The sequence below is a fragment of the Dryobates pubescens genome, chromosome 5 (genome assembly GCF_014839835.1).
Source record: "Dryobates pubescens isolate bDryPub1 chromosome 5, bDryPub1.pri, whole genome shotgun sequence".
NCBI lineage: Eukaryota > Metazoa > Chordata > Aves > Piciformes > Picidae > Dryobates > Dryobates pubescens.
Window position 1 is genome coordinate 39,249,531 of NC_071616.1, and position 27,875 is coordinate 39,277,405.

Consider the following 27,875-nt stretch of genomic DNA (forward strand, 5'->3'; position numbering starts at 1 on the left):
GCTTCCCCAGCTGTAATTCCGCCCTCAGGGCCGGGAGAGCAATGCCAAACAGCAGGTCGGTAGAACGGAGTTCCCTGCCTGGCCCAGACACCGGCCCGCACTCGGGCTGCCACAGGACAGTCCCGCCGCCCGTTCCCCGGGACCGAAAGGGCCCAGGCGGCTGCCCACGCCACTGCAACACCAGTGGGCTTGGCCCGAGGGCGCCCGCCTGCCCCCGAGAAACCGCCGCCAGTCACGGCCGCAGCATGAGGACTCACCAGGAGCGGGGCGCGGGGCCCGCGGCTGAAGCCCAGCCCACCGCGGCGAGGCCGCCCAGTGCTCCGCAGCCGCCACCGGCAACCGCGAGACGCCACCGGCAACCGCCACCCACCGACCAGAGAAACGTCACCACTCGCCCTCAACCGCAGGCCCCAGCTCGCTTCCGTTTCCGGGACGCGCTCACCAGCTGTCTCGTTAAGGTGGCCCCAGGGAAAATGGCTTGCCCGCGACCAGCACCGACAGGAACTACGTCGCGCCAGCTTAAGGACGGGCAGCGCGGCGCCAGCAGGGGAAAGAGGAGGGCTTCCCCAACGGACGTGCGCATCAAACAGGGAAGAGCCACCAGGCGCCGTGCCAGCAGGAAGCCGAGCAGATGGAGCATGCGCGAAGGGAGGACTTTAGCGTTCAGGCTGGGCATGCGTGAACTCCTCCCCCGCGGGCGGTGGCGCCCTTCCACACGCGCACTGGTGCGTGGGTGTGGGCAGCTCTCTCGTGGAGGACGGGGCTGTCTCCTGGCACCCTCCTTCCGGGGCACGTGCGTGCGGCGGAAGGCGGTGGGCGACCCGCGCAGGCGCGGCGCGAGGGCCGCCCCGTCCATGCTACGTCAGACGGCGGCGCCCCCCCGCGGCGCCACGGTGCGGTAGAGCTGGAGGCGGCGCGGTGCGAGGGCTGCCCTCTGCATGCTACGTCAGACGGCGGCGCCCCCCGGCGGCGGCAGCGTGCGATGGAGCTGGAGGCGGCGCGGCGCGCAGTGCTGGCCGCCGTGCGGGGCACGTGCGCTGCCGACCTGCCGCGCCTGCTGCACTGGATGCGCAACACCAGTAAGCGCGGCCCGCGCCGGGCCCCGCGCTCCGGGTGCCGCTGCTGCCGCCGGGTAGTCGGCACGGCCCTGCAGCAGGCCCCGATCATGGGGGGAGGCCCGATAGGCGTAGCGGCTTGAGCCGTGCCGATTCGCGGCCGGCGCTGCGGCTGGGCTGCCCCGTTCCGTTAAGGTGCTGGTACCGAGCGGGCGTTCCTCTCGGCGGCGCGCCGGTCTCTGGCCCCGGGGTGATGCGGTAGTCGGGTTAGGGGTTGGTGTGTAGGGAGCGGCGTTATTCCCCGAAACGGCCGAGCGCATACTTGCCTAACGGTTGCCCGGCAGAGGGGAGCCGAGGCCGGGCCGGCAGCCTCGTTGCCCGAGGCCGTCGGTCGTGGAGCCGCCTGGTGCGCGGCGACTTGGCACAGCCTCATCGTGTAGAGACGGCTACCCGGGAGCGGGGCCGCCGCCGAAGGGAACTGGCGGCACAGCCAGTGGGGATTGTGATGCTCGGAGAGCCGGGAAAGCTGAAGCTGTGGCTCAGGCAGCCTGTCGGATGCCGCCCTCTCACCTTACGCGGGGGCTGCTGTCCCTGAAGCAGTCAGTTGGCAGCAGGCTGTCACGCTTGTCTGAACGGGAGTTGGTGATGTGTTGGGGTTTGGAGTGTCGTGACACGGGTGCAGACCCCTTGTTGTGCTGCCAGCTGTGCCGCAGAGACGGGGGCTTTCGGCAGAGGAGCAGGACAGGCAGCTCGGGTAGTAACCTTTCAAACTCCCCGTCGTGAAACGTCACCATTCATTGAGGCACGCTAGTCAATCTAGAGGCTTTTAAGCGTTAGTTTTATCTTTACTCAACCTCACACGTTTGCAGCAACCTTTCAGAAGCTTGGAAATAGCGATTTAGCTAATTTGCAAACACTGCGTTCCCCACATCATGTCGTCTGAAGTTAGCGTAGCTTTCTGCTTCCTTTCTTGTTTGTGCCTCGATATAGTTTCATCAACATGCTGCCATCAAGCATCTCGTGACAGAGGAAGAAAGGAAATGTGGGTCGGTGCGCAGGCTGTTAGTTTGCAACTGAGCAAAACAGTGGCACAGAAAACCTGAATACAAGGCCATGTACTAAAGCTGTAGGCACGTAGTGCTGCGCTGGATAAACTAAATACTGCCTAGTCTGAGTATATTTGCATTTTGCCATGGCAGGTGAAGAATCTTGAAGGCTACCCCAAATCCTGTGATCTTGGCTGAAGCAGCCAATAAGTGTGTGTCCTGTTTATTAATCACTGCCTGCTGGGACAGTAAACCTCCCTGCTGATCACACGTTGGGTGGGAAAAATTTGTTGAAGATAGATTACTTCCATAAGTCATGCCCTGTTCTGCTAGGGTTGTTCTTCTTCTCAGGTCTTCTGTCATTTTAGATTGGGAAGATATTAATAAGCAAATATGTGGGGAGTGTTGCACAAATGCCAGCTATGACACCTAGAAGTTCTTCAGCTGTCCAGGTATTTAGGACTGTAGACTCACTATTGCCCTGTGATTTGCAGCTCCCATGGCCACTCGGTACAAGTCAGTACATTCCCTATCTGAGTGGCCCCTCTGCTGGCATCACAGGAAAGGAACCAGCTGGGAACACAGTGTTGCCCTCCTTGGTGACCATGCAGCCTTTCTTAAGGACATTGTCATGTGTTTCAGAGCACCTGTGAATCAGCCTTTGCAGTTGGAGCTGAGATGGGACAGCCTAAAACTTGAAGACTGAATTTTGATGGATGTAGTTAGTGTTAACTAACTGAACACACTCATTTTCTCTTTGTGTGTATTTACACATACACATTACACATATACATGCTTGTGCCTAACTACACAAACATGTATAGATACAGTGGCAGAGCAATCTAAGCAGTATTTCATCCTTTTGTCTGGATGTAGTGGCATACTCTGCTTGCTAATTGGTTGCTGGGTTACTGTCAATAATCTTGTTAGGTGTGGGGGGTTTTTTCCATCCAATGTGCTCTAATTTTAAAATCATTTAGTTTCATGTGCAATCATTAATATTGATTGTGCACTTAATGTAAATCCTTACAGCTTCTTCTGCACTTCATTAGTTTGTGTGGTGTGCATATGTGAATTTCTCAGTTTACTGACTCCTTTACAAACAGAGTAAAGCACGTGGGAACTCACTTGGGAAACCTGAAACTCTTTCAGTTAAGAAGCACATATGACTCCTCTTTGACTTCCCCACTTTGATTCTGTGCTCATGCTTTCTTTCTACCATAGTCCATGTAGAGTTGCAGAAATCTTTTTATCAGTTAATGACTTTTAAAATTTTTGTGCTGCAGTTTCCAGAAGTTATCACAGTTTTTGTGCAAGACATGTATGCTGTAGGTTCCTAGCCTTTATTAGCTTATCCTCTCTGAAATGTTTTTTTTCCTGAATGTTAATGATGTAAATCCATGTTCAGATTTCTCATAGAATCATAGAATGGCTTAGGGTGGAAGGGTGTGCCCCTGTACTCTACATTGGTTAGGCCACACCTTGAGTACTGTGTCCGGTTCTGGGCCCCTCAGTTTAAGAAGGACATCGAGACACTTGAACGTGTCCAGAGAAGGGCAACAAGGCTGGGGAGAGGCCTTGAGCACAAGCCCCATGAGGAGAGGCTGAGGGAGCTGGGATTGTTTAGCCTGGAGAAGAGGAGGCTCAGGGGTGACCTCATTGCCCTCTACACCTCCCTGAAAGGTGGTTGTAGCCAGGAAGGGGTTGGTCTCTTCTCCCAGGCAACCAGCACCAGAACAAGGGGACACAGTCTCAAGCTGTGCCAGGGGAGGTTTAGACTCGAGGTGAGGAGAAAGTTCTTCACTGAGCGAGTCGTTCGTCATTGGAATGGGCTGCCCAGGGAGGTGGTGGAGTCGCCGTCCCTGGAGGTGTTCAAGAGGAGATTGGACGTGGCACTTGGTGCCATGGTCTAGTCATGAGGTCTGTGGAGACAGGTTGGACTCGATGATCCTCGAGGTCTCTTCCAACCTTAGTGATACTGGACCTCAGAGATATTTATTCCAACCTCTCCACCATGGGCAGGGACACCTCTCAACTAGACTGGGCTGCTCAAGGCCTCATCCAGCCTGGCCTTTCCAACACCTCTAGGGGGGAGGCATCCACGACCTCCCTCCAGTAAAAGGAAGTATTCTTGCTTCATATTTACTCTTCATAATTAAGATACAACCTGAAGTGTAGATCATACTCCAAATTTTGAACTACTTTGAGCTTGGTGCATCTGAGCAGTCTGTGCCCTGCTTTTTGTGTTATTTGCATCAGTGCTGATTGCTGCTGCACTGTGTACGTAATCTTAAAACTAACATAATTAGTTCTGTAGTTAGTTCAGTGACTTTTTAGCTCACATACTGCAGATCAGAGGACAGAGTAGACAGGATACACAGGGCAGTCAGAATCAGGTATCTGAAGTAAGACTGTAATTTCATCCCTATAGTCTCCTTGGCTCTTCAAAAATCTTTGTTTCAGGATTCTTATGTCATAAATTCTTCACTATCCATGACATTTTGTTATCTATTTTTTTACACCATTTTTTCTCTCCTTTAAAAAAAAAAAGGGAAAAAAAGGCTGGATGCTATTAATTTATTTTCTGAGAAATGAAGTTGCACTTTGAGCATCTGCATCTTTGGCATTTCCTTACAGTTTGTATGTTGCCAAGTGCTAATGCAGTATAATCTATAGGTAGCCGTATTTGTTCCCAGATGTCTTCCCTGGCACATGTGTGACTTAAGCTAATTGTATTTCCCAGATGGTCACACTTCTGGATAAATTCAAAGCCTATAGAATTTGATCTCATTCTGCTGCTTGTGGAAGTTAGCAGTTTCTGAATCTGTTGATTATGATGTTTCAAGTTAAAGTGTTAATGTTTGCCCAATTTTTCTGCTGTCTTGCAGTGCTGCAGTCTCCCTGTCTAACATTCATGTAGGTCTACATGTAGATAAATGGTAGAGGAAAGAGAATTGGAGAGCTTTGTGCCTACCTGTAAGAACTTTTCATTGTTACTCAATTAAAGGGTGTTTCCTTGCCTCTTTGGGCCATTAACTTGTTTTTTCTATTTGCCTTTTTAATGGCTATATCCTTCTGGTTTAGCTCCAGTAGTGAGTACAGAACTGTAGTAAAAGAGACAACCTCTCTCTTACTATTCTTATTTTCCTGCAGCTCTGACCAGTAAGTATGCAGAGGCATTTGTCCAGCAGGTCACATTCCTTTACCTTTTATTTTGTAGTGTCACCAGAGTTGCAAATATTTTGAGTGATGTCCCCAACACAACAGTCTTGATGACGCTTCTCTTTTTATGGTTTCTCGGAGCTGCTTCTGTGGTTGCATACTGACAGTAACTTTTACTGTTGTTGTTTTTTTTCCCCCCTCACAGTTGTTCTATTTTTGTAATTATACTGATCATTCTAACATCTAGATAGTGCTGTAATAATTAATGCTGGTTGAACAAAGACTAGTGAAGGGCTGGTGCTGAGGTTTCCACTGCCGTAATCTGAACACAAAGAGGGAATCTGTGCAGAGAGAAGGGAGTTTCATGCAAGATGCTGAAAAGTTACCAGATCGTTGTACTATACAGAAATAAAAGCCTAGTCTTTGGCAATACAGATGTAGCAAAGAAACAAACCTCTGATGAACAAATGAAGAGGGAAAAAAAAATAGAAGTTGTAGGAGGGAAAAATAAATATTTGTAGGAATAAAAAAGCTGTAAGCAAACAAGGATAAGATAAATGGAAACAAAAATGGCATGCTCACAGACAAGCTGTTTTTCTTTGGTGTGTGGGTTTCCCTCCCACTTCCTACTGCCATCCTATCCCAGTTTTTGTCAAGGTGTTGAGCTTGTAGTTGTACTTGCAGCTGAGGAGGACTGGGCATGATTCCAGTGTTAACTATAGTCAGGCTTTTTTCCTCCCTCACGCCTGCCTCTCAAGAGTACATGCAGCCTTTGAGTAAAGCCCTGCAGATAGTGGTTGCCCTCTAGGATTAGTGCTGTTGCAAAGACAGCCTCACGGATTAATTTAGCTTGGTGTTTTCTGACTTGCATGCTGTGTGCATGGAACATTATTGAGAAACTTTTCCATTGAAGAGCCAAGTTACTTTAAGAGTCAAGCAGGTTATCTTATCTAACGACTCTTGCGTATGTGGAACCGAGAGAACTCTAATGACTCATCTTCCTTAGTAATGAAGGGAATATCAGTGCATGCAAGATGATACTCATTTTCTTTGTACAAATACAGAATAAAGTACCCAGTCACACTTTTTTTTTTTTTTTTGTGGTACTGCAAATTTTAGAAATTCCAAATCTCTGTGTGATGAAAGAGGGCATTACTTTTAAAAGGAAGCTGCTTAGCAACACTGCTTTGCTGTTTTGCAATCACCCAGCTCTTCCCACACACTGCAGGGAGATGTATGTCATTTCATGGTGACTTGCATTCCAGCTTTTCTTTTGAATTAGTCTGAGAGCTCAAAGAAAATTAACTAAGAGTTGGAAAGAGTAGCAGGAACCTTTGGTGTCTTAACTGAACTTTTTTGTAATATGATGATTAATGCTTTAATATCCTTCTGCAGAAGTTCTGGCTAAGAAAACTTGGGTGAAGCCCAAGACCTAATTCAAAGCACTTGGGAAAACCCCCCTGAAGATCCCCCTCAGTTTGATCTAAGAATTTGATGTATAGCATCTCTATAAATGTGTGCGTGTCCATATTTCTTCCTGCTCCTCCACTACCCAAATTCTTAAGTATTTTCAGTAGCAGGAGAGCTTGCATTTGGTGAGAATGGGTTCTGGGGAAGATACACAGTGAAAGCAGAATTGATCAAGCTATCTGTATACATGGACAGAGATAGAGGTATCAGACAAAGTAAATGCAGGAATCCTAATTTCAAGTTAGAGATCAAAGTCACCAAACCACTCAACTTACTGACAACTTCTGAACACTTTCACTGAACTTAGAGCTTTAATGCAGATGTGAGAAGCCTACCTTAATGCATGTCAGTGAAGCACAGATAGGGTGATGAAGACTATGGCTCTTCATGTACTGTTGCAGAGTCTTGAGGTTGCTGAAAACCCATTTTTTAAATCTCTGCTAAAACTGACTTGTAATTGTGGCTTTTAACTTTTCTTTCAGTCATGTAACGGTAAAATAAAACAATCCTGCACACTTTTTCCATTCTATGCATTTCATTAGAAACATGTAAAGCTAAGATTTCAAAGTGGTCTGAATTGCTGAGTGTTCACACAGAGATGTATTACGCAGAACAATCACTGAGTAATAAACCATTACAAACCCTGTAGGTTAAGCATAAACAGCATGGAATTATGGAGGAATTACTTTTCTTATGGATTTACTTGTACTGAAAGCAAACCAGCTTTCTGGTCTTCTGACTTGAAAATTGAAGGCAGTCAGTGCTGTAAGTGCAGGCTTTTAACAGGCAGTGAGGGAGAGGTGTCTAAAACATTAACTGGACCATGATAGATGTGCTGCTTTAGGACAGCTTTTTTGCATTTGGAGAAGAAACTTTTTCTCCTCATACTTTTAGGAATAGACCAAGTTTGTTCAGTTTGTTTTGTATTGTGTGCTTTATGATGTAGCCATTACTGTGTCCTCAGACCTGCTAGGTAAAATTATCAGATGAGGATTTTTCACAATGAGGACACAGACTCAAGCTGCACCAGGGGAGGTTTAGGCTGGTGGTTAGGAAGAAGTTCTTCATAGAAAGAGTTATTTGCCATTGGAATGTGCTGCCCAGGGAGGTGGTGGAGTCACCATCACTGGAGGTGTTTAGGAAGAGACTGGATGGGGCGCTTGGTTGCATGGTTTAGTTGATTAGATGGTGTTGGATGATAGGTTGGACTTGATGATATCGAAGGTCTCTTCCAACCTGGTCTATTCTATTCTGTTCTGTTCTATTCTAATGCAAAAATAGGAAATAGTATTTAAAAAAAAAAAGAAGCCTTTTTGGCAGAAATTATCAGTAGTGTTTCCTTTCAGTACTTTTGTTACTACAGGTGGAACTAAAGTGAAATGAGTCTCTTTAAAAGGATGAAAGCGCAGATTTATGCAATGTGACAATGTAAATTCTCTGTGTGTCTGTGGATAAAACAATTTAGTATGAGGCTTCATACCCAGATCGGTAGAAGTGATTTATCCAAGTAAAATATCCTTTCAGAAGGGATCATAGGAGCTTTATAGAGCCACATTAACTGCAATATATTTCTTTGATAAAATTATGGTACACCAAAAAACCCTTTAACACTGCTCTGCTTGGTAAACCAAAGTGGGATTTTACCTGTAATTTGCTGAATCACAACTTTGGGAATTGGCATTCGTTTCCTTTATTGCAACAAATGATGCTTCTGTGAGAGAGGTCTGAATAATACCAAATGCTTCCAAGTAGTTAGTCACTGAAACTTGGTGGTGAAAAGTAGTGATCATAAAATGCATGTATGACTGGCTTTGTTTAAATTTACTTTGAATCTTCTTCATGAATGTAAAAGGCTTGAATAATTAATAAAATAAGCTCTAGTTATATTCTTCTTGTAAGAATCTGAGTACTTTTGACCAGTAACGAGGGGCAGTGGTTTTAAATTATGTTAGGAAGAAGTTCTTTACCATGATGATAGTGGAACACTGGAACAGGTTGCCCAGGGAGGTAGCTGAGGCCCCATCCTTGGAGGTATTCAAGGTCAGGCTTCTAGTAGAGGATGTCCCTGCTCAGTGCAGGTGACCTTTGGGGGTTTCTTGCAACCCAAACCATGCTATGAATAGCTAAATATGCTAGGGATGGAATAGTATTTAGAGTTACTGAAGAAGTTGGTATACTGAGGTCACAGATTGCTTCTGAAATTGTTTAGCCAAAAAAAAGGAAGCAGTAAAGATTTAGAGATGTGGAACTTTCACCTTGACCTGCGTGTTCTGAAAGATTAAATTAACCTTGCATTAAGTAACATTAAGGACTTCTGTGAGTCTGGGTATATGGCTGGAAGACCCATAAGGTTCTTGCAGTTATGGTTGCCTTTGCTGAAGCCTCTTCCTTCCATGTGATGTGTAATCTTGTGTTGTAGCTTGTCTTCAGTCATGTATTTCACAGTGCCAGGGTGTTCAGCTGTCAGCATAGCGGTGCTCTCTAGCCAGTGTGAGGCTTTGTGATGTTTTCTTAGCTTGCGTGCTATTTGCTGTGGAAGGGCTGAGCAGCGCCAGGGTGTTAATTAGGCTTTTTGCTATGTGTTAATTAAATTGTACAAATGCATGTTGAGTAGATCCAGTGGAACCGGTTTTTAAAGCAAAATACAAACACTGTGCACTCAGACTTCCTCCATAAACAAATGCTTGTGATTCATCCTACAGTATTTCATGAACTCTGCAGCTCTTTCCTGGTTAGTTGTCTGTTCGGTGAACACAGGGCTTGGCTTGCACGCTCTCCATTTCACATACATAACAGGCACTAAAATTCTATCAAAACCAGGTCTCTATTTTTGTTTCTTCTTTGAAGATCCCTTGTAAGGTGATGCTGAGATTCTCAAGAGCGAGCGATTTGTCAAACACAAAGGGTGGAGTTGATAAAACTGTACCCGCAGAGGCAGGAATGCATATTTTCCACATTTGGCACCTGTGTTCTGTACTTGATGGCAATCTGTAAATATTTACATACTGCAGAAGTAAATGTGTTATTGTGGTGTAGCTGGTGTTTCTGGCTTTGGCAGGCGTGAGGTGGCTCTCCCATGTCCGAGTTCAGTCACAAACTGTACGCACAAGCGCAGGGCATGGCGTGTGCAGCTTCTGCTGAGGCTGCCATTTTGTCACCTCAGAAACACCATGTTCAAATCTCCTCATTTGTTTGTTTTGTTTGTTCCTACGTGCTTATGCTTCCAGAGACGTGCAAGCGAGGCTGGTGAAGGGCCTGGAGCACATGGCCTGTGAGGAGTGTCTGAGGGAGCTGGGGTTGTTCAGTCTGAAGAGGAAGCTGAGGGGAGACCTCATCTCTCAGTAAAACTACCTGAAGGGAGGCCAGAGCAAGGAGGGGACAGCCTGGTCTCCTTGATGACAGATGACAAGACTAGAGGAAATAGTTACAAGCTGCACCAGGAGAGGTTCAGGCTGGATATTAGGAAATACTTCTTCACTAAAAGGGTTCTCAAACATTGGAATGGTCTGCCCAGGACAGTGGGGGAGTCACCATCCCTTGGGGCATTCAAGCAGCATATGTCATAGTATCATAGTATCAGTCAGGATTGGAAGGGATCACATGGATCATCTAGTTCCAACCCCCCTGCCATGGCAGGGACACCCCACACTAGATCAGGCTGGCCAGAGCCTTGTCCAGCCTGGTCTTAAACACCTCCAGGGACGGCGCCCCAACCGCCTCCCTGGACAACCCATTCCAGGGCTTCACCACTCTCATGGTGAAGAGCTTCCTCCTCATGTCCAGCCTGAATCTCCCCACCTCCAGCTTCATTCCGTTCCCCCTAGTCCTATCACTACCTGATATCCTGAGAAGTCCCTCCCCAGCCTCCTTGTAGGCCCCCTTCAGATACTGGAAGGCCACAATTAGGTCACCTCGGAGCCTTCTCTTCTCCAGACCGGTGCTGTGGACCTGGTGCTTAGGGATGTGGTTTAGTGTTGACCCTCCAGTGCTGGGTCCAGGGTTGGACCATATGATCTGGCAAGTCTCTTCCAACCAGATGTATTCTGTGATGAATTGATGGTTAGGAAGGACTATTTCCATTTGTTGTGTATTTTTTCAGTATCAGTGTTTCAATGGTTTTTTTATTGTAAGGTGTTCCTTGGGACCTATTTCACACAAGGCATCCACAAGAATCTGTGTGCTATAGTTTGTTACATAGGAGGAAGTCAGAGGGCCTCATGTAATATGGTCAGTGTTGTGACAAGTACTGTACAGATGGAAGTCCAGGCAGGGAAGAGGTTTTTAGGAATTGAGGAAGATGAGTGTGCTCCTTATCGCCCACTGAAAGTATCCCTTTCTCTACTGTACTGCTGGGACAGTGAGTAGCCTAGAGAGCTGTCCACTGCTAAAGTTAGCCAGAAAAGGTCACCCAGGCCATGAGGAAGCAGATCCTATTGACACACCAGCTCTGGAAGAAAGGGACCTGAAGTTCTGCATTTGCAGTGTGTTGTGGCAGGCCTGGTGGTCTATGAACACTTCCTGCATTTCATTAAATGCTGTATATGAATTTGATACTCTTAACAGGCAGTATAACAGCTGGATGAGCTCTCTTGCATAGTAATAGTATTGTTTTAAAGCATGTGCCAGATGTAGGGGCTTATTGCCCACAGGCACCGGTCTGTACAGCTGCTAATATCAGCTTTCTAGTCTCCCATTCTGTCTGCAGCACATTTTTTTCCTCATTCTTGCTTTCTCAGATGTTATCCACCCTAGCAAACTGTCTCCTTGGCACTCTGAGGACCTGTCATGGTGCTAATGGTCTCAGTGAAGCCACAGTTCAAACTGTCCACTTTCCTTTCCCATCATATGTGGGTTTACTCCTGTGCTATGTCACATCCATAAAAATCTTCCCATAGCTGGTCAGAAGAATCACTTGTGAGCTTCTGGGATGTTAATAACAAATTGGCAAGTTGTTGGATGGACTATGAGGTTAACAGGAGATCGGTGCCCATTAGAGACTTCAAATTAAAATGCTGACAAGCTGGAGCTGCTGCATTGCACCTGTTGTGGTGTTCATGCTGCTGCTGTTGCAGCTGCTGCCTCTATCCCTCCTATTCCTCAGTGCAAAGTCTGCATCTCTCTAGGGGCTGAGGTTCTGGAGAACTTAACTGTGAGCTCTTTAGTACAGCAAATTGTCATCTTGACTTAAAACAACTGCCTATGGTGTTGTGGCCATGGGGGCTTACTGTGGGGGTTTCAGGATTACCTGTTAGAGTCAGGGATGTGTTGAAAGAGCCATTTAGATTTACTCTCTGAGAAGAGAGTGTCTTGTGCTAATGAATGAGGGTTTCTTAAATCATACTGTTTTCAATAAAGCAAAAAGCATTTCAGAAGCTTATAATAGGTAAAAAGTTTAGTTTGATTCTTTTACCACCCTTAAAAATTCTCAGTGTTTGTATCATTGCTTGTGTTCCACAGGAAAGGTGAGGCATAGAGAAACTTGTAGCATGTTCTATGGGTTTATTTTGAACCTACTTGCAATCAGGGTTGTCTATTCTTGTGTTTCCACCTGGGACAGCAGTGCTAACAAACTTCTTTTAAACAAGTCTAAAAACTGTCAGTTTTGCCCAGGGGAACCACCTAATATTTATAAACATGTAAAGGGTGAGTTCTGAGAGGATGGAGCCAGGCTCTTCTCCATGATGCCCAATGAGAGGACAAGGGGCAGTGGGTGGAAGTTGAGGCATAAGAAGTTCCATGGAAACATGAGGAAGAATATTTTCACTGTGAGGGTGACAGAACACTGGAACAGGCTACCCAAGGGGGGTTGTGGAGTCTCCCTCTCTGGAGATACTCAAAACCTGCCTGGATGCATTCCTGTGTGACCTGGTATAGGTGATCCTGCTCTGGCAGGGAGGTTGGACTGGATGATCTTTTGAAGTCCCTTCCAGCCCCTAACATTTCTGTGATTCTCTGATTCTTTTGGTGAGTGGTATACATACATGTAAAAACCACACTCCCCATCCAACGTGGTAGCTGTCTCAATGGAACAAGAAACAAACCAGAAGTGGGTGCCTCCTTTTAGACAAGAATCAGTAGAAGAGTTTGGTATATTCTTCAGGATTAGGTTTATGGTTGCTTTTTGTTCTGTGGGTTTTGTTTCTTTTACAGCTTTGACCTGAGATGTGTCTTTGTTTAGTTCATTGTCCTCAGAGCAGTGAGATGTCTAGAAAAAAAGGAATTGTAACTGGTCATTCCTTTTATTGAGGAAAATGTAACAGAAAAGGAGCTGAGTGCAGGCCTATAGTGGATTTCATGCTGAGTGTCAGTTAGGAACATCATACTCTAACATAAAACTGGGTTGTGCAAGCAGGATGTTCACTGCAAGATGTGAAAGGTCTGGTTACTGAGAGTAAACCTTTAGCTGGAGTAATGTATCTGGTTCCTAATACCACAGGTCATAAAAGGATGAGAGAGTCCAAAGAGGATTGATAAGAGTAGTCAGACTCTAAAAACATGCGAGAAAGGGCTGGGTAAGTGGGTCTTCTTCCTCCAAAGAAAGAGTAAGACTGATGGCACACATAAGTCTTCAAAGAAGTAAAAAGTTGCTATATACTGGAGAGGAAAAACTTCTATTTCCATTGTGAGTGGGGACAGAGTACTGAGTTTGTGGCAGATCAGTTATTGAGGAAATTCTTTGTAGTCGTGTATTCAAGCCCAGGAATAGATTGCTAAGGGAGGTCATAGAGTCTCAGTTTAGGAAGGATGTTGACTTGCTGGAGCGTGTCCAGAGAAGGGCAACAAAGTTGGTGAGGGGTTTGGAGCACAAGCCCTATGAGGAGAGACTGAGGGAGCTGGGATTGTTTAGCCTGGCAAAGAGGAGGCTCAGGGGTGACCTTATTGCTCTCTACAACTACCTTAAGGGAGGTTGTAGACAGGCAGAGGTTGGTCTCTTCTCCCAGGCAACCAGCACCAGAACAAGAGGACACAGTCTCAAGCTGTGCCAGGGGAGGTTTAGGCTGGTGGTTAGGAGGAAGTTCTACACAGAGAGAGTGATTGCCCATTGGAATGGGCTGCCCAGGGAGGTGGTGGAGTCACCATCACTGGAGGTGTTCAGGAGAAGACTTGATAGGGTGCTTGGTTGCATGGTTTAGTTGGTTAGGTGGTGTTGGATGATAGGTTGGACACGATGATCTTGAAGGTCTCTTCCAACCTGGTCTGTTCAATTCTATAAAAAAGCATTAACAATCTCCTTTTAGAAAAACAGAAGTAGTGACACTTATCACTGACTGAGCATTGGAAGAAGAAAGGATTGGTGACTACTCCAAGGTTCCCCCTTTGCCCTTTTCCTAGATGTTTTCAAAACAAAGGTGTTAAAGCAAGGCAGGCATATCCTGGAGGAAACAGCCGGAATTTACAGCGTGGCTTTGCAAAAACGCCCTGGCTTGCATCCGTTCTTCTTTTCTCTCACATTTGATGTGTTTTCATAGTGCAAGTCCTGTAAAACATAAGTTGAACTGTTGAACTGTGCATTATCCCTGATTTTTTTTTTCTTTTTTTTTGGTAGTAACTACTTTATTAGAAAGATGGTATGTATAAAAAGAAACTTGTGTATTAAAACAGAAGAGAAAAAGCCTGCATTCAGGCAGCGCTGAGTTTTGTAATTTCTCCAGCAGTTCAAAAACCATCTTTGATGTTTTTTTATATCTTAAGCTGAAACAGTATCACTTTGGTGGCAGCCCAGACCATCATATGTGAGTTATAAGTTTATAAATATGAAAATAATTTGAGATTTCAAAAAGGCACTGCCTTTACTTTAAGTGGCAAAGTTATTACACTCCGAATCTGTCATTGGCGGGGAAAGCCAACAAAGGCTGCGCAATGCATTTCCAATAAAAACCTTATCCATCTGGTACCATTTATGTCTTGCAATTCTATTGTACTGGCCATCACTTAGTCCACTTGATCTACATGTTGAGAGGGTTTTTTTTGTTGTTGTTGTTTGTCTTGGTTTACAGGTGACTTTGATGAGCTTGTGGTGAGTAACAATGATGTTGTGCTCAAAAACATCGCTGAAGATTTGCGGAATCGTTTGCCTGTCGAGGCAATGTTTAATTCAGAGCATCAAGCTGTTCAGAAGGTAAGCTGATTGGTATGGGCTCCCTGTGCTGAACCACATCACTTACGTGGGGGCTGTGCTGGTATCAGTTGTAGTTAGTAGTTCATAATAGAAAACGAGCACTGGATTGAGATGTATGAACCACATCACTTGTTTGGGGGCTGTGCTGATATCAGTTGTAGTTAGTTGCAGGCCAATGGCATCCTGGCCTGCATTAGGAACAGTGTGGCCAGCAGGAGCAGGGAGGTCATTCTCCCCCTGTACGCTGCACTGGTTAGGCCACACCTTGAGTACTGTGTCCAGTTCTGGGCCCCTCAGTTTAGGAAGGAGGTTGACTTGCTGGAACGAGTCCAGAGAAGGGCAATGAAGTTGGTGAGGGGTTTGGAACACAAGCCCTATGAGGAGAGACTGAGGGAGCTGGGGTTACTTAGCCTGGAGAAGAGGAGGCACAGGGGTTACCTTATTGCTCTCTACAACTACCTTAAGGGAGGTTGTAGACAGGCGGATGTTGGTCTCCCAGGCAGCCGGCACCAGAACAAGAGGACACAGTCTCAGGCTGCACCAGGGGAGGTTTAGGCTGGATGTTAGGAAGAAGTTCTATACAGAGAGAGTGATTGCCCATTGGAATGGGCTGCCCAGGGAGGTGGAGTCACCATCATTGGAGGTGTTCAGGAGGAGACTTGATAGGGTGCTTGGTGCCACGGGTTAGTTGATTAGGTTGTGTTGGGTTAGTTGATTAGGTTGTGTTGGGTTAGTTGATAGGTTGGACACGATGATCTTGAAGGTCTCTTCCAACCTGGTCTATTCTATTCTATTGTTTTGTATTGTATTCTATTCTAGTAGTTCATAATAGAAAACGAGCACTGGATTGAGGTGTATGAAATCTCAGTTTGGTTCTCAGGTCTGTTGCTGCATGATTGTGTGACTCCAAGAAAGTTGCTTCATAGTTTTTAATACTTTGATCTTAAGTTGCTTGGCATAGCTTTCATTCTGTGTGGTATGGCACCTGTCACAGTGATTCTTTAATGCTAGCTCCATAATAGACTCTAACAGCCCCCTTAAAAAAAGCAGCAACACCGGGCCAGTGTTTCACTGTTGCCATAATGTGGGCAGCCCAGAAATGATTTCCAGCTCTTTTCAGATTCTGATGGCTCAGAAAGAGGTGGGCTGTGAGTCCTGTGGGAGGGGAGAGCACCTTTTCTACTTGTGCTGTCAGTAGAGGTGGAAAGTTAACACATTTCCCAGAAAAGCGGTGTGTGGCTCTTAAATAGAAGTGAATTGGCCACATGCAGCAAGCCTGGGAGAGGGAGGAGAGAGAAGTAGGAGGATGAAGATTATACCCCTTGAAATGATGAGAAGGCAAGCATCACAACTGGTATGCTTTTGATTGAAAATGACACCCATGTTAATCAGGGGTGATTCTGGATTGAGGCATAAAGCACAACGATGAAAATATTCAGACAGCTGAAGTTGAGAAGCAAAATTGCCCTTTCTCCTAAATTTAAGTTACATTCTCATTAAAGTGAAAGAGGAAAAGCTTCCTTTACCCTATACCTCCTCTAGAGCCAAGTAAGCACTAAGGAGACAAAATTGACAGCAAGTCAAGTGGAAACCAGCTTGCATAGCAGTTATTTCAGTGGAATTTGATGATCCACTGTATATCCAGGATTTCTGTTGTTCAGTTTTGATTTATAACTTGGGTAGGGAAAATCCTGGACCTCAGGGATTTTGAGAACTGTAGGATGGTGGGACAATTAACTGTAACAGTGTAAATGAAATTAAGAGACTTGATTATGCCTGCCTGCCTTATGTTCTCAGATACATCAGCATCCACTGCCCATGATTCACGTTGATGCATTCCTTTATGATGACGATTTTGTTGATTCATTGTGTGAGGAGGGGAAAATGAGTAGGAGCTACTGCACAGAGTGTGGCTCATACAAGACAGCATCTTTAGGTAAGTGCTCTTTTGGGAACATGAGAAACAAATTCAGTTTAACTAGACTGATTTGTGCAGTGACTCATCTGGGCAGCACAACATCAAGCTGATGGAGGACTTTGTCTGGGCTGGTGCAGTACACAGGCCACCATTGTTTCCTGTAACCAATGGAAGAAGAGTCCTACACGTGTAAGTTGAGTTAATTTGCAGTGTGTGAGTGACACTAGTTGCCCACAGAAACTGGGCAGGGAAGAGGCAGGGCTATGTACCACTGAAAAGGAAGATGCAAGAGGAAGACAATACTGTAGGAGTCCACGCAGTAGACTCAGTCTCCTCTCATACTGAAAAGCAGTAGAAAACACCATCTGTCTTAAAGCTTGTGTGTGGTGTGGTAGAGATCATTGCTGTCACCAGTATAGCACAGGCATTGAAGGAGGAATGGTTTATGTGGAGAACATTCTGTGCCTTAAAACCTTGGAGTTGAAATTCAAGCTCTTGGTATATCTGCCCATATAAAAAAGTTTTCTTGAGCTGTGTGGAGACTTTGGTACCACGTTTGCTTTGCCACCAAAACAATCCCAAGCTGCTTTGTTTTGTATTCTTTAATGTGTCACTGTGCAGAAAAAGGTAATTCAGTTTCATGAAGGAGTTCAGAATTGTCCACCTGAGGGAAGAAATCCCCAGACACAGGACAGGCTGCTTGGCAGGCTACCTCTCATCTGCAAACCCTGGTTTTCCAGGGTCCCCAGCGCTAGTTAAGGCAGGAAGCCTTGCAGGTACTCGGTGAGGGGAATCCTTCAGATTAATAACGCATCGGTTAATGACACACTAGTTAGTACTGCCCACCCAACACCTTTGTTCTGTTCTTATTTCCCAGAGTTTATTTCGCATTCCTTTTCCCTCATGGAACTGAAGTTTCTTTATCAACATGTACTGCCTGACCTGACAGGAAAGGTAGTGGTTGACGTTGGCTCCAGACTTGGTGCAGTGCTATTTGCGGTAACTTCCAGCGCAGGAATTGGTATTTTATTGCTGTGACAAACATTTTCCCTCTTCTCTAACTGCCTGCTCTTGTTACTTCATCTTGGAAGGGTCATTCTGAGAGGCACCTCTGCTCTGACTCTCTGAACAGCATAAGGTGCTCTTAGCAATTTCAGTTCTGGTTCTGTTGCTCACAAGAGAGAATGCAAATGACCTTGCTTATAGAGAGAAAAAGTCTGCTGTCCCACAAAGTAGCATATGCTGCTCTTTTGCTAGCTCCTGCTCTGTCTCTTCCTCATAAGTAAGTTTGTCCTCTGTCTTGACCACGTCTGTATAGAAATGAGTTAAATTCCTTTCTGAAGCAGACAAACTGTTAAATTATTCAAAAGAAGACTTTGATATGAATTTGTCTCCGAAAACATATTGTGCCACTCTGCGTTTTAAAATGCACATAAAATACTTCCATCGAGAAACTTGAGTGCAATTTTGATTGCTTTTGGCATGGCTGGTGCAACATATGGCCAACAGCATTGCAAAACACACATTTCAGCTTTCTTACAAAAGTCAATGGCTGTTTAGGGCTTAATCTTAGAAACGCTCGAGCCTGTAATTTTACTCATCTGAATAATCTAATTTGGGGACTGCTCAAATGAGGAAAGTTACTCCAATCTGTAAATATTTACAGCCTTGTGTCCTTAAATGGTAACACTTCTGTTACCCTGGGTTTGGTTTGAAGCACTTAAATGTTTGTATTGTTGCAGTAGATGATAGTCTCAAACAACGCAGAGGAAACGCTTGTAAGAAAAAGAGGTCTCCTTTCTCATCTTGTTCTTGGCTTGTGTTGGAGGAGAGGTGGCTTCATCTTTGCAGGTTTCTTTTCTGCTCTCCAAGCTGAATGGTTTCAGAAAACACTAACCATTAGATTATAGCATGTAGGTATCTCAGATATTCTGTGTCTTTGGCAGGGTTTGTTTGCCTTTGCCATTGTTGGCGAAGTGTTGATGCGGTGTTCAGTGGAGATGATGGCACTTAAAGCAGTGTCTTCAGTAGGGCCCTCAAGGCTCAAGTATTTGTACTTTGGTTTTGCTAAAATCTCCAACAACTTTCCAAAATCTCAGTCTGAAACAGAACCATTATTTTGGGCTTAATAATAAGAGATAATTCATCTTTTTGTTTGCTGTGTACTCATATGAAGCACCTGAAAATGGCAGCAATACAATACTTAGAGGTGCTGACACAGGCTCTGTGTCAAAATACCCAGTTATATACCCAGCCATATTTTATGGCCCATGTTGTTTTTTTTTCCTCTTGCTATTTTCTTATTCCATTCTCCTAAAAAAAAATAAATACCCCATACCAGTGCAGTCTTTCCCTTCTATGCTATTTTTGTAACTTGGTTTGTACTGCTCTTTTCTTTCTGAGACCATTTTCCATCTGGTTTGCAATTGAACTGAAGTTGGAGATTTCCTTTTTATTGTTTTTGACCTGGCTTTTTGGATCCCTTCTGAAAGTTTGTGAGACAGGAGTGGGAATTGCCAAATAGGACCTTAGCTCTGAGAAACATGTCATGTCCACTGAAAGACATTTCTCCACTTGCTGCTTTAAATTGCTTCCTTAATCTAACCTGTATTTTACTTCTTCCATTTTAATTGAAGTTTTGGAACTTGTTTTGAAGGCATCACAGTTACTAAATTTCCTTTTCCTAATATAGGGTTATCTTTATAGCTCAGCATCCCAACTATATGGAGTAGAAATGAATGCAGACTTTTGCCAGCTGCAAGAAATTATGATTACAAAATACCAGTTCCTTGACAGAATAAAGGTAACTAAATACATGGTTTAGTGTATCTGTTGGTTTTTTTGGTGTATCTATTTTTGATCACTGTGTACTAAATATCCTGTTTATGTGAGTGGCTGGTAAATCAACATTCTGAGAAGAAGTTTCTGCCTTTGCTTGTTTGGTGCTAGACAAAGGCTTTGCATTAGGAAGTAAAAATCACACAGCAGAGGGGAAGAGAGAAGATACCAAGATGTGATAATGTGTTTCTTGGAATGTACATTCCACTAACAAAATGGCTTTCACACAGTGTGATATCACTATGGCTACTATTTCCCTAGTCTAATCATTGAAATCACTACTATTTTAATAAGAACATTATCCTTTTTCCCCTTTCTGGGGAAGAACAGTTGTTACCAGCAAAAGTTGGTAAGCAGAACATGCCTTTAATCCTGTGTTGTGTGCCCGTGCTCTTGAATGGAGCCACGCGAACTGCTCGGTGTAGTAATCTCTTGAGAATAAAAGTAAGCAATTTTAAACTGGAAAGAAGGAACAAAGATAAAACATTTATCACAGGGTAAGCAGTATCTTTGGGTTGCCCAAGTCTACCCCAGTTACTGGCAGTTCATCCATAACCTTTGTTTCTTGCATGTGTTTTATGGTCATGACATTTCATTGTGATGAGACTGAAACTGCTGTTAGGAACTCTGTCAAGCTAATTATTTTGAGCTGGAGATCTGGAGACATGCTTTTCAGCCTGGTATATTCTTTTATTATAAGCCTTTTTTGTTTTTCCTTCACACCTTGTAATTCTGCTGAAGTATTCATTTCAGAGCATGAAGATAAGAAGATAATTCATTTTCAAAGCAGTGCCCGAGGACTTAGCTATTTGAGTCTCATTACATGCTGATTTAGTCATGTGACTGCTCTTATCACACTGCTTTGAACATTTCAATCTTACATTTTTTTATTTCACTCACAAGTGAATACTCTCTAGAGGTAAATACCAGCTTGAAAAATAGAATCCAGTTGCTGATAATAATTTGTGATGCAAATTTGAACAACTTTGGAGACATCTGTATTAAATAACAGTTGGGTGCTTTTTTTCAGGACATTCTGAATTTTTTTATTAAAGCATGTTCCCTAAGGACAGCAGTGCAGAATGCTATTTTTAGTGGCTAAGACTTGAGTCAACCTTATGTTTCTTCGGTCAGTGTTTGGTTTGTTATAAGCGCATAGAAAGTTGCTTAGCATCTTCTGCCGTTCGAGCAAACACTGAGGTGCTGGGAGGACAGTAAACAGTTCAGTAGATCTTAGGAAACCTGAGACCTCAATTCAGACATTGCCTGTAATCATGCAAGGCTTGGTAAGTATTCCATTGGGCAACAGGGCAGTTCTAAAATCAGTTGCTGTGTGTTCTGTTGTGCCATCGTAGTCAGGCAGGTCAGGAAACTGGAATAGATGCAAAAGAACCCATCAGAAAAGTGGTGCTTTGGCTGGAGCAATACGTCAGTCTGCCTTATGATGCAGCCACATATGCTAATGTGGTCACAATCCTCAGTAGGAATGAGGAGGGAGTGCTTGGGTCACTTTAGCCAGCACAGTCTGTAAGTGCAAACTAATTTTAAGTTAAGTTTTAAGTGTTACTCAAGTCAAGGAAGCATCAACACATGTTCAGTTTCCAGGTACTTGAAGCATATTTCTGAACTGAGGCTTAAAATATTAGGACATGAAGCAAAATTCAGTGCTAATCATGATTTCTTGAGCTGCAAAAAGTCCACTAGTGGACCAGTCTACCAGTGTTCGGATTAAAGGACTGCTGCTTAGCTCTTCTGTACAGAGTTCTGGCAGATGTAGCTGAGACGTGGTTTACCCCTAGCTGTCTGTCCTGCATCACTGCAGGAGGCTGTGGCCTGTGTAATGGGGTAGCAGTCAAGTCTGTATCTATAATATCTTTACCACCTAAATTTATGATCTTTCATTTTAATCTAGAGTTAGAAGTGGATTTATGCAATGGACATGTATTGACCACTAAGACCTACTGGTTTTATGACTGCTGATTGTGGTCTGTCATCTTTCTCTTGTGCCAGAATGCTTGAACTTCTTAATCAGTTCCTGTACTGCTGCAGTTTACAGTGCACTGTTTTATGATCAATTAGCACCAATTTTAGCTGTCCTGAAAAGTTCTAACATTCATGAACTAGTGGAAAAACTGTGGAAGTGGAAATCTGAGCAGTCATTCTGACAACTGAACTGTCTCTCAATGAGATGGAGCCTTCAAACACTAACCTGTCTGTTCTGGGTAAGGTGTAAGATGCTTCCTTTCCATTTGCCACAGGCAACGGTGAACAGCTTGGCATGGTAAGGTGTTGTAAGGAGATACAGCTGTTTGCTTTACTGATTTGGAGCACTTGCAGAGAAACCAGGGGATATATCTCTCAAAGATAGAATGCTGTGATGCCTGATGTTTTATGAACAGTAGAGTTTTGTTTCTGTTATTACTGATACTGACATATTTGGCTAGAATTGCAGTTGCTAAAATGCATTCTGATAGGATGAGCCAGAGTCATAACTGTGGCAACTTACCACATGTGAACACTTAGAAGTTGCAGGGCTGATAGTATCTGTTTCCTCTGTCAATCAGAACAGCATGCATTGCGTGTTTGTTATGAGGAGGAATACATGATTTACCTCCTCAACAAGCATTGATATATTGTTAAGTGGATAAAATGTTTTTCAGCAGGTGTTTTTAATCCTATATGCTAACATCCAGCTTTCCTGTCAGAATTAAGAATTTCTTTTCTACATCTGCCCAGTAGTGGAAGAATTTGGCTAAATCAGGGTAGTGTATTCCCAGCTCACACAAGAAAGAAAAGTCCAGATTTTCTGTCCATTTTCAACATGCAGAGTTGGACTTCCACAAAGATGTGTGGGATGCAAGTGATACTCAGATTGGCTTTCTCTTCATTATCCCTGCAAAAGATGTTCCAATCTGTATTTCTCCTCAGCTTTGAGATGTGATCTGTTTCTCCTTGATTAAGAGGAAATCAAGCACATCTTGTCAGAGTGTTAATGAGCATTTGCATTCTCCTGTCACTGTAGTCTCACCTGTTTGAAAATGATGTGATGTGCTCATATCCTTTTTGGTGGGTGAAGGTAGATGAAATCAAACTGGCTCCCGTGCTGATTGGAGAGGCAGTTGTTCAGCAAAGTAAAGCACTTTCTGTCCTCTAGTGCCTACTGAGTATCCAGCATCCCCATTACCAATGTGGAATAGGGTAGGATAGGATAGGGTAGGGTAGGATAGGATAGAATAGGGTAGGACAGGGTAGGATAGGATAGGGTAGGGTAGGATAGGATAGGGTAGGGTAGGATAGGATAGAATAGGGTAGGACAGGGTAGGATAGGATAGGGTAGGGTAGGATAGGATAGGGTAGGGTAGGATAGGATAGAATAGGAAAGGATAGAATAGAATAGGATAGACTAGAATAGGGTAGAGTAGAGTAGAGTAGACCAGGTTGGAAGAGACCTCAAGATTGTCACATCCAACTGCTGTAGTGAGAATTCGCCTGTTAAACCTGGGTCCATAGTGCCTTCCAGCTGCAATCTTTTAGGAGCCCACTGAGCCTGAGACTCATTTTAATATCCTGAAAAAACCTTTAGCTATCTGAGCTCCTTTCCAGAAATCAGTGAGCGTTTGTGGCAAAGCAGTTAATTGATAAACAACAGCCATCACGTGCATCATGTCCTCTTTATGACACACAGTGTTCTAAACCAAAAGTCAAATGCAGTTTATTTCACTTAATGTATTAAATAAAGTATTTTAATTAGAGCAGATAAATCTGATTTTTATCTTTCCTTTCTTTTTCTCAAAGCTTATCCTAGTTATTTACTTCAGTTTTATCTACTGTGAAGCCAGTGAAAATAGCCATTTTTGTGACTGGTTGGAAATGGTGGTGGCAGGTGCTGTGTTAGCTTGACAGGCTTCATGAAGGTTCTATTTGTCTCTTAATTCATGGCCTTGTGAAATTTTTCTCCTTCAGGTGGTTCATGCAGACATTTGTACTCAGGCTTCACTTCTTCAGGAGGCTGATGTTGTTGTAATGAATAATGTTTTTGAATATTTTCTTGACAGACAGGAACAGGCCAGGTAAGCTATGTGTCCAAACAAGTTATCTTACTTCCTTGGCAAGGTGTCTGTAACTTTGTGAGTTCAGGAGAACCTTAAGGTTGTGCTTTTTGAAGTCGCACACATAAATTACATAAGGAAATGTGTTTAAAGCGCTTACATTTAATTGTTACCCTTAACTGCTGAGGTGTTAATGGCAGTCATTTGTTGTTCAACCCACTAAACATGATGCTTTGTTTACCCAAACCTTGGCCTGAATCCTTGCAGTGATCTGTTAAAACAGCAGCTTGCTGTTAAAGGATCTGAAATTTCTGTATCAGTTTCAAGCTTAATCTTCATAAAGAAGAGAGGTCACTGACTTGTGATGTCAGAGCTTTAATATCAATGCACTGCAAAATGTGGTTGTTGATGATGTTTCAAATATCAGGATGTCAGGTAGTGATAGCACTAGGGGGAATGGAATGAAGCTGGAGGTGGGGAGACTCAGGCTGGACGTGATGAGGAAGTTCTTCACCATGAGGGTGGTGAAGCCCTGGAATGGGTTGTCCAGGGAGGTGGTTGAGGCCCCATCCCTGGAGGTGTTTTAAGAGCAGGCTGGATGAGGCTCTGGCCAGCCTGATCTACTGTGGGGTGTCCCTGCCCATGGCAGGGGGGTTGGAACTAGATGATCCTTGTGGTCCCTTCCAACCCTGACTGATACTATGAAATATGTCTTTGTAAGGATGTGGTAACAAGCAAAGATGCAAGTGGGGTTCTTCTCTTTCAGGTACAAGACACAGAATAGCTTTTCCTAATCCATCTGTATCTGTTTAAAACATAAATAACTTCACTGTCCAAAGTTCCTGTGCCTTTAGAATGGGCAGTCAAAAAGAAGGGGTGCCTGTGTCTCCACCGTGGCAGCCCACAGTCTGGCCTTCACTAGCAGTTTCAGCTAAGGCTTGCCCTACTGCCCTTGATACCCAGGCAGAGGTGTCAACTGGAGAGGTACAGAGGGGTGGCTGAAGGATAGTGGATGTTTCACATTGCCAGAAGATTTGCTTCCAGGCACGAGTGAGAATTCATTTTATGTTAAGAATTCAGGGGTATTGGTTTAGTGCATTAGTACCATGAAGACATTTGAGGAATGCTGGAAATTAAATCCTTCTTGGTCTGAATTGCTGTGCTCTAAGAAATTATCTGACTTGCAAAAAGCAAAAAAAAAAAAGAATGCTGGGGGCTACATAATTCCATTTGCTCATGTCTTAAGAGAAGTATTTTTACATGACTGTGAAGTATGTACATAAAGAGCAGTTTGTTGAGCTTAATGTGTGCTCAGAGAATGGATTTTCTTCAGAACTGAAAGCTGAAAGGGACTCAATGTTTAATCCTAGTCCAAAGTGAAGGTGTGGATGGTACAAAATGACATGCCTGTATGCATCAGAGTTGAGAACTTAAAAAATCCAACATTTTGAGACCATGTATTCCCTCTGTTTTTAATACAAAGCTTGATTCTGTTTGTACAAAGATGAATGCTGAGCTCTTAGTAGTGATAATAAGCATCTATAGCAAGTCCCTTAAATCTACCTCTGGCCAATAAACTCTGTAAGTCTTAGATTAATTTCATACCAAATGTGAATTTTTTTTTACCCTAAAAACTGATGACTTTTGAATGTTTTTCAGAGCTTGGGACTTTATTGTTGGCAATGTAAGGAAAAGAGGGTCCTTACTAGTGACAGTTCCGAGCCTTAAGGAATCACTCTCCAAGCTTCAGGTGAGCTCCCTCCACCAGTTTTAGCCAGCACATTTTGTTAACTTTCTATGAAAGTGGCAGTTCTGTAGCTGATGTTAGCTGCTTGTCAGTATTGCTCTGAGGAAGCATATGTAATTTTATGCATAGATTAAAAGATGCTGGGTTGACCACCAACACATCTTTGTGCACTTTGGCTGTCCTCCACTGCAAAATGGAAATCTCAGCCTATATATTGTCATAGGATCGCTAAAGCTGGAAAAGACCTTTAAGGTCATTGAGTCCAACCATAACCCATGACCACTAAACCATGAATTTTAACAAATGTTAATAGGCTGCATGAATCATTCCAGTGTTGTGTGTATTACTAACAATACCTTAGCTGTGAGGTTAAAAAAACCCCACAACCAACCAACCAACCAAAAAACCCCACAAAATGCAAAGCCATATTATGATGTGAGTAAGTTTTGTGATAATCATAGTGACTTTGTTGTAGTTTGAGCTGGGTGCCCCCCTGGTGCATTCACTTCCTGTGTCCAGAAGTCCAGCCCAGAGGGATGGACACAGAAAATTGTGTATTTCCTACCATAATTCTTTGCACCACTATAAGATCCAGTGCGGAGTCTGGCACTTCCTTTTTCCTTCCCTCTCCGAGACTTGGTAACTGGGGGAGAGATCTCCCGGCCATGGGCCTGATTGGGCCCAACGCCACAGGGGGATGGGCAGTCTCAGGCCTGGCCAGCTGAGACTAGCCCAGCAGAGGGAGGGGGAAGAAGGAGCCCTGGGGGTTTTGCATGCACCCTCAGGTGGGGATGGGATCTTTCTTTGTCACTGCGCTTTGGGTTTTCTGTAACATTCACTGCTTTCTATTTAAACTTTCATCACTTTTGCAATCCGTTTGCCTGAGTCGTTATTTCTGCCTGTGGTGGGGAGGGGACCTGCCCCAACCCATTACAGACTTCCATCAGATTTCTTCCAGGGGTAGAACCTCAGGGGCACCAGATGTATTCACAAACTTCTAGATGCAAAACCTTGAAATATTATCACTGTTTAGCTCCACGTTTGCACATTGCCTCGAAACGTGATAAATGTTCTGTTGAGACAGTGGAAGAAAGGGGCGTAATTAAGGAAGGACCATCCCTGCGGATACTCTGTCTTCTGACCTGCTGTCAGAATAGAAAATGACTCCTCATATTCCAGTATGAGCTGTTAGAAGTAGAGATTAGCGAGAGATGTGGTCTCTCAACCAGCCAAGTGCTTGCTATCAGACATCTTGGATCAGTGACAGCTTTAATTTGCAGTTGGAAACAAATATGTCAGCAGCGCGACTTTCAGATGTATTGAACGCCCTGTGCTGCTGCTGTTCCCCGAGTTAGTAAACCACTTCCAGTGGACCAACCCTCTGCTCTCTGTCCATTCTGCCAAAGGTCATTGATAGTTTCCAGTTGTGTGTATGGTGCCTAAACAAATGATGTGGGCTAGGTTTAGTTAGGAAACAAAACACTGATCATACGTGACAAGGTTATTTGTAAAGTGGCTTGCTCACCACAGGAGCCTGCTTTAGAGAAACTGAATCACTTGCTGCCTGTATGCTGATGGTGGAACAGATCCTCTGCTGTTAGAGCAGCATTGGTGTCATTTAACCTTTTCCTGGAGCAGGCAGTAGTTGCACAGCATCTGAGAAGCCCTTTGTAACCTTAATACAATACTCCCTGCGCGTAAAACAAGAAATTACCTGTGATTCTTCCATGGCACAGTTAGCTGATCCCTCACCACTTGTGTCAGAATATTGCCCTCTGATCAGCATGCTTGAGGCTTATGCAAATACACATAGAGAAGCAGTTGTAACATGCTAGCAAAATATCTAGATTGACTGAGATAATATTTAAAAGTGATCATTTTCTCTCCTATTTAAGTTAAAGAGCATTTCCAGAACTGAACTTACCCTTGCTACACAATTCAGAATGACTGAACTCTCTTACTATGTCTTGCCTTAGCATTGAACTGATGTTGAAACTCCTGCTGTGTTTCTCAGTGCTGTGTTAATTTACAGATCTGTTTTCATTGTTTCAGACTGATATACAGCTCAGCCAGTGGGTTGAAGAGATGGAGCTAAACTATGATGTGTGTATGGAGAAGGATGTTGACAGGGAAGCACTGGAACAAATACATTTATACAAGATTCTCTAGTACCTGGAAAAATAGTACTGCTGTCTTTGTAATATGCTATATTTTTGGAGCTAAAAATGAATTTGTGTTGGTTTATGTGAATAAATGAGGACAAAATTGTTACTGTGATGCATCTGAGTCGTGTCTGTGGTTTGTAATGAAAGCCTAAGCAGGCTTTCTTACAGAGGCTTTCTGTCTCAACGGAGTGTATTGACTTTTAACCAGGAGATACCCCTATGGATTAATTTTTGCAGTCGTGTTAGAAAGAGTGGTTACATACTGATGCTAAAAGAATTTTTGCTCACTAGCATTGTGGACTCCTA

General features: G+C 44.0%; 2 protein-coding genes across 5 annotated transcripts in view; one reads left to right on the plus strand and one right to left on the minus strand.

Moving 5' to 3' along the window:
• LOC104302471 (signal recognition particle subunit SRP54) overlaps window positions 1-563 on the minus strand; it is a 38,840-nt gene extending 38,277 nt beyond the window's left edge. Inside the window, exon 1 of one of the 3 annotated variants that reach the window (XM_054162072.1) lies at window positions 258-423. The gene's annotated coding sequence lies outside the window, so the exon portion shown is untranslated. The other 2 variants (XM_054162070.1, XM_054162069.1) reach the window with 2 other exon arrangements.
• Window positions 564-951: 388 nt separating this feature from the next.
• LOC104302480 (uncharacterized) lies at window positions 952-27,601 on the plus strand. 2 transcript variants are annotated; one of them, XM_054162078.1, is made up of 8 exons: window positions 952-1,079; window positions 14,731-14,852; window positions 16,650-16,788; window positions 17,648-17,769; window positions 19,463-19,573; window positions 23,572-23,678; window positions 25,317-25,407; window positions 27,457-27,601. In XM_054162078.1, the coding sequence occupies exons 1-8, from the start codon at window positions 983-985 to the stop codon at window positions 27,571-27,573; spliced, it is 906 nt and encodes a 301-aa protein (XP_054018053.1). In that variant the 5' UTR covers window positions 952-982; the 3' UTR covers window positions 27,574-27,601. The 2 variants fall into 2 exon arrangements, with proteins under 2 accessions (XP_054018053.1, XP_054018054.1); XM_054162079.1 differs by having other exon boundaries at window positions 17,648-17,724.
• Window positions 27,602-27,875: the final 274 nt, after the last annotated feature.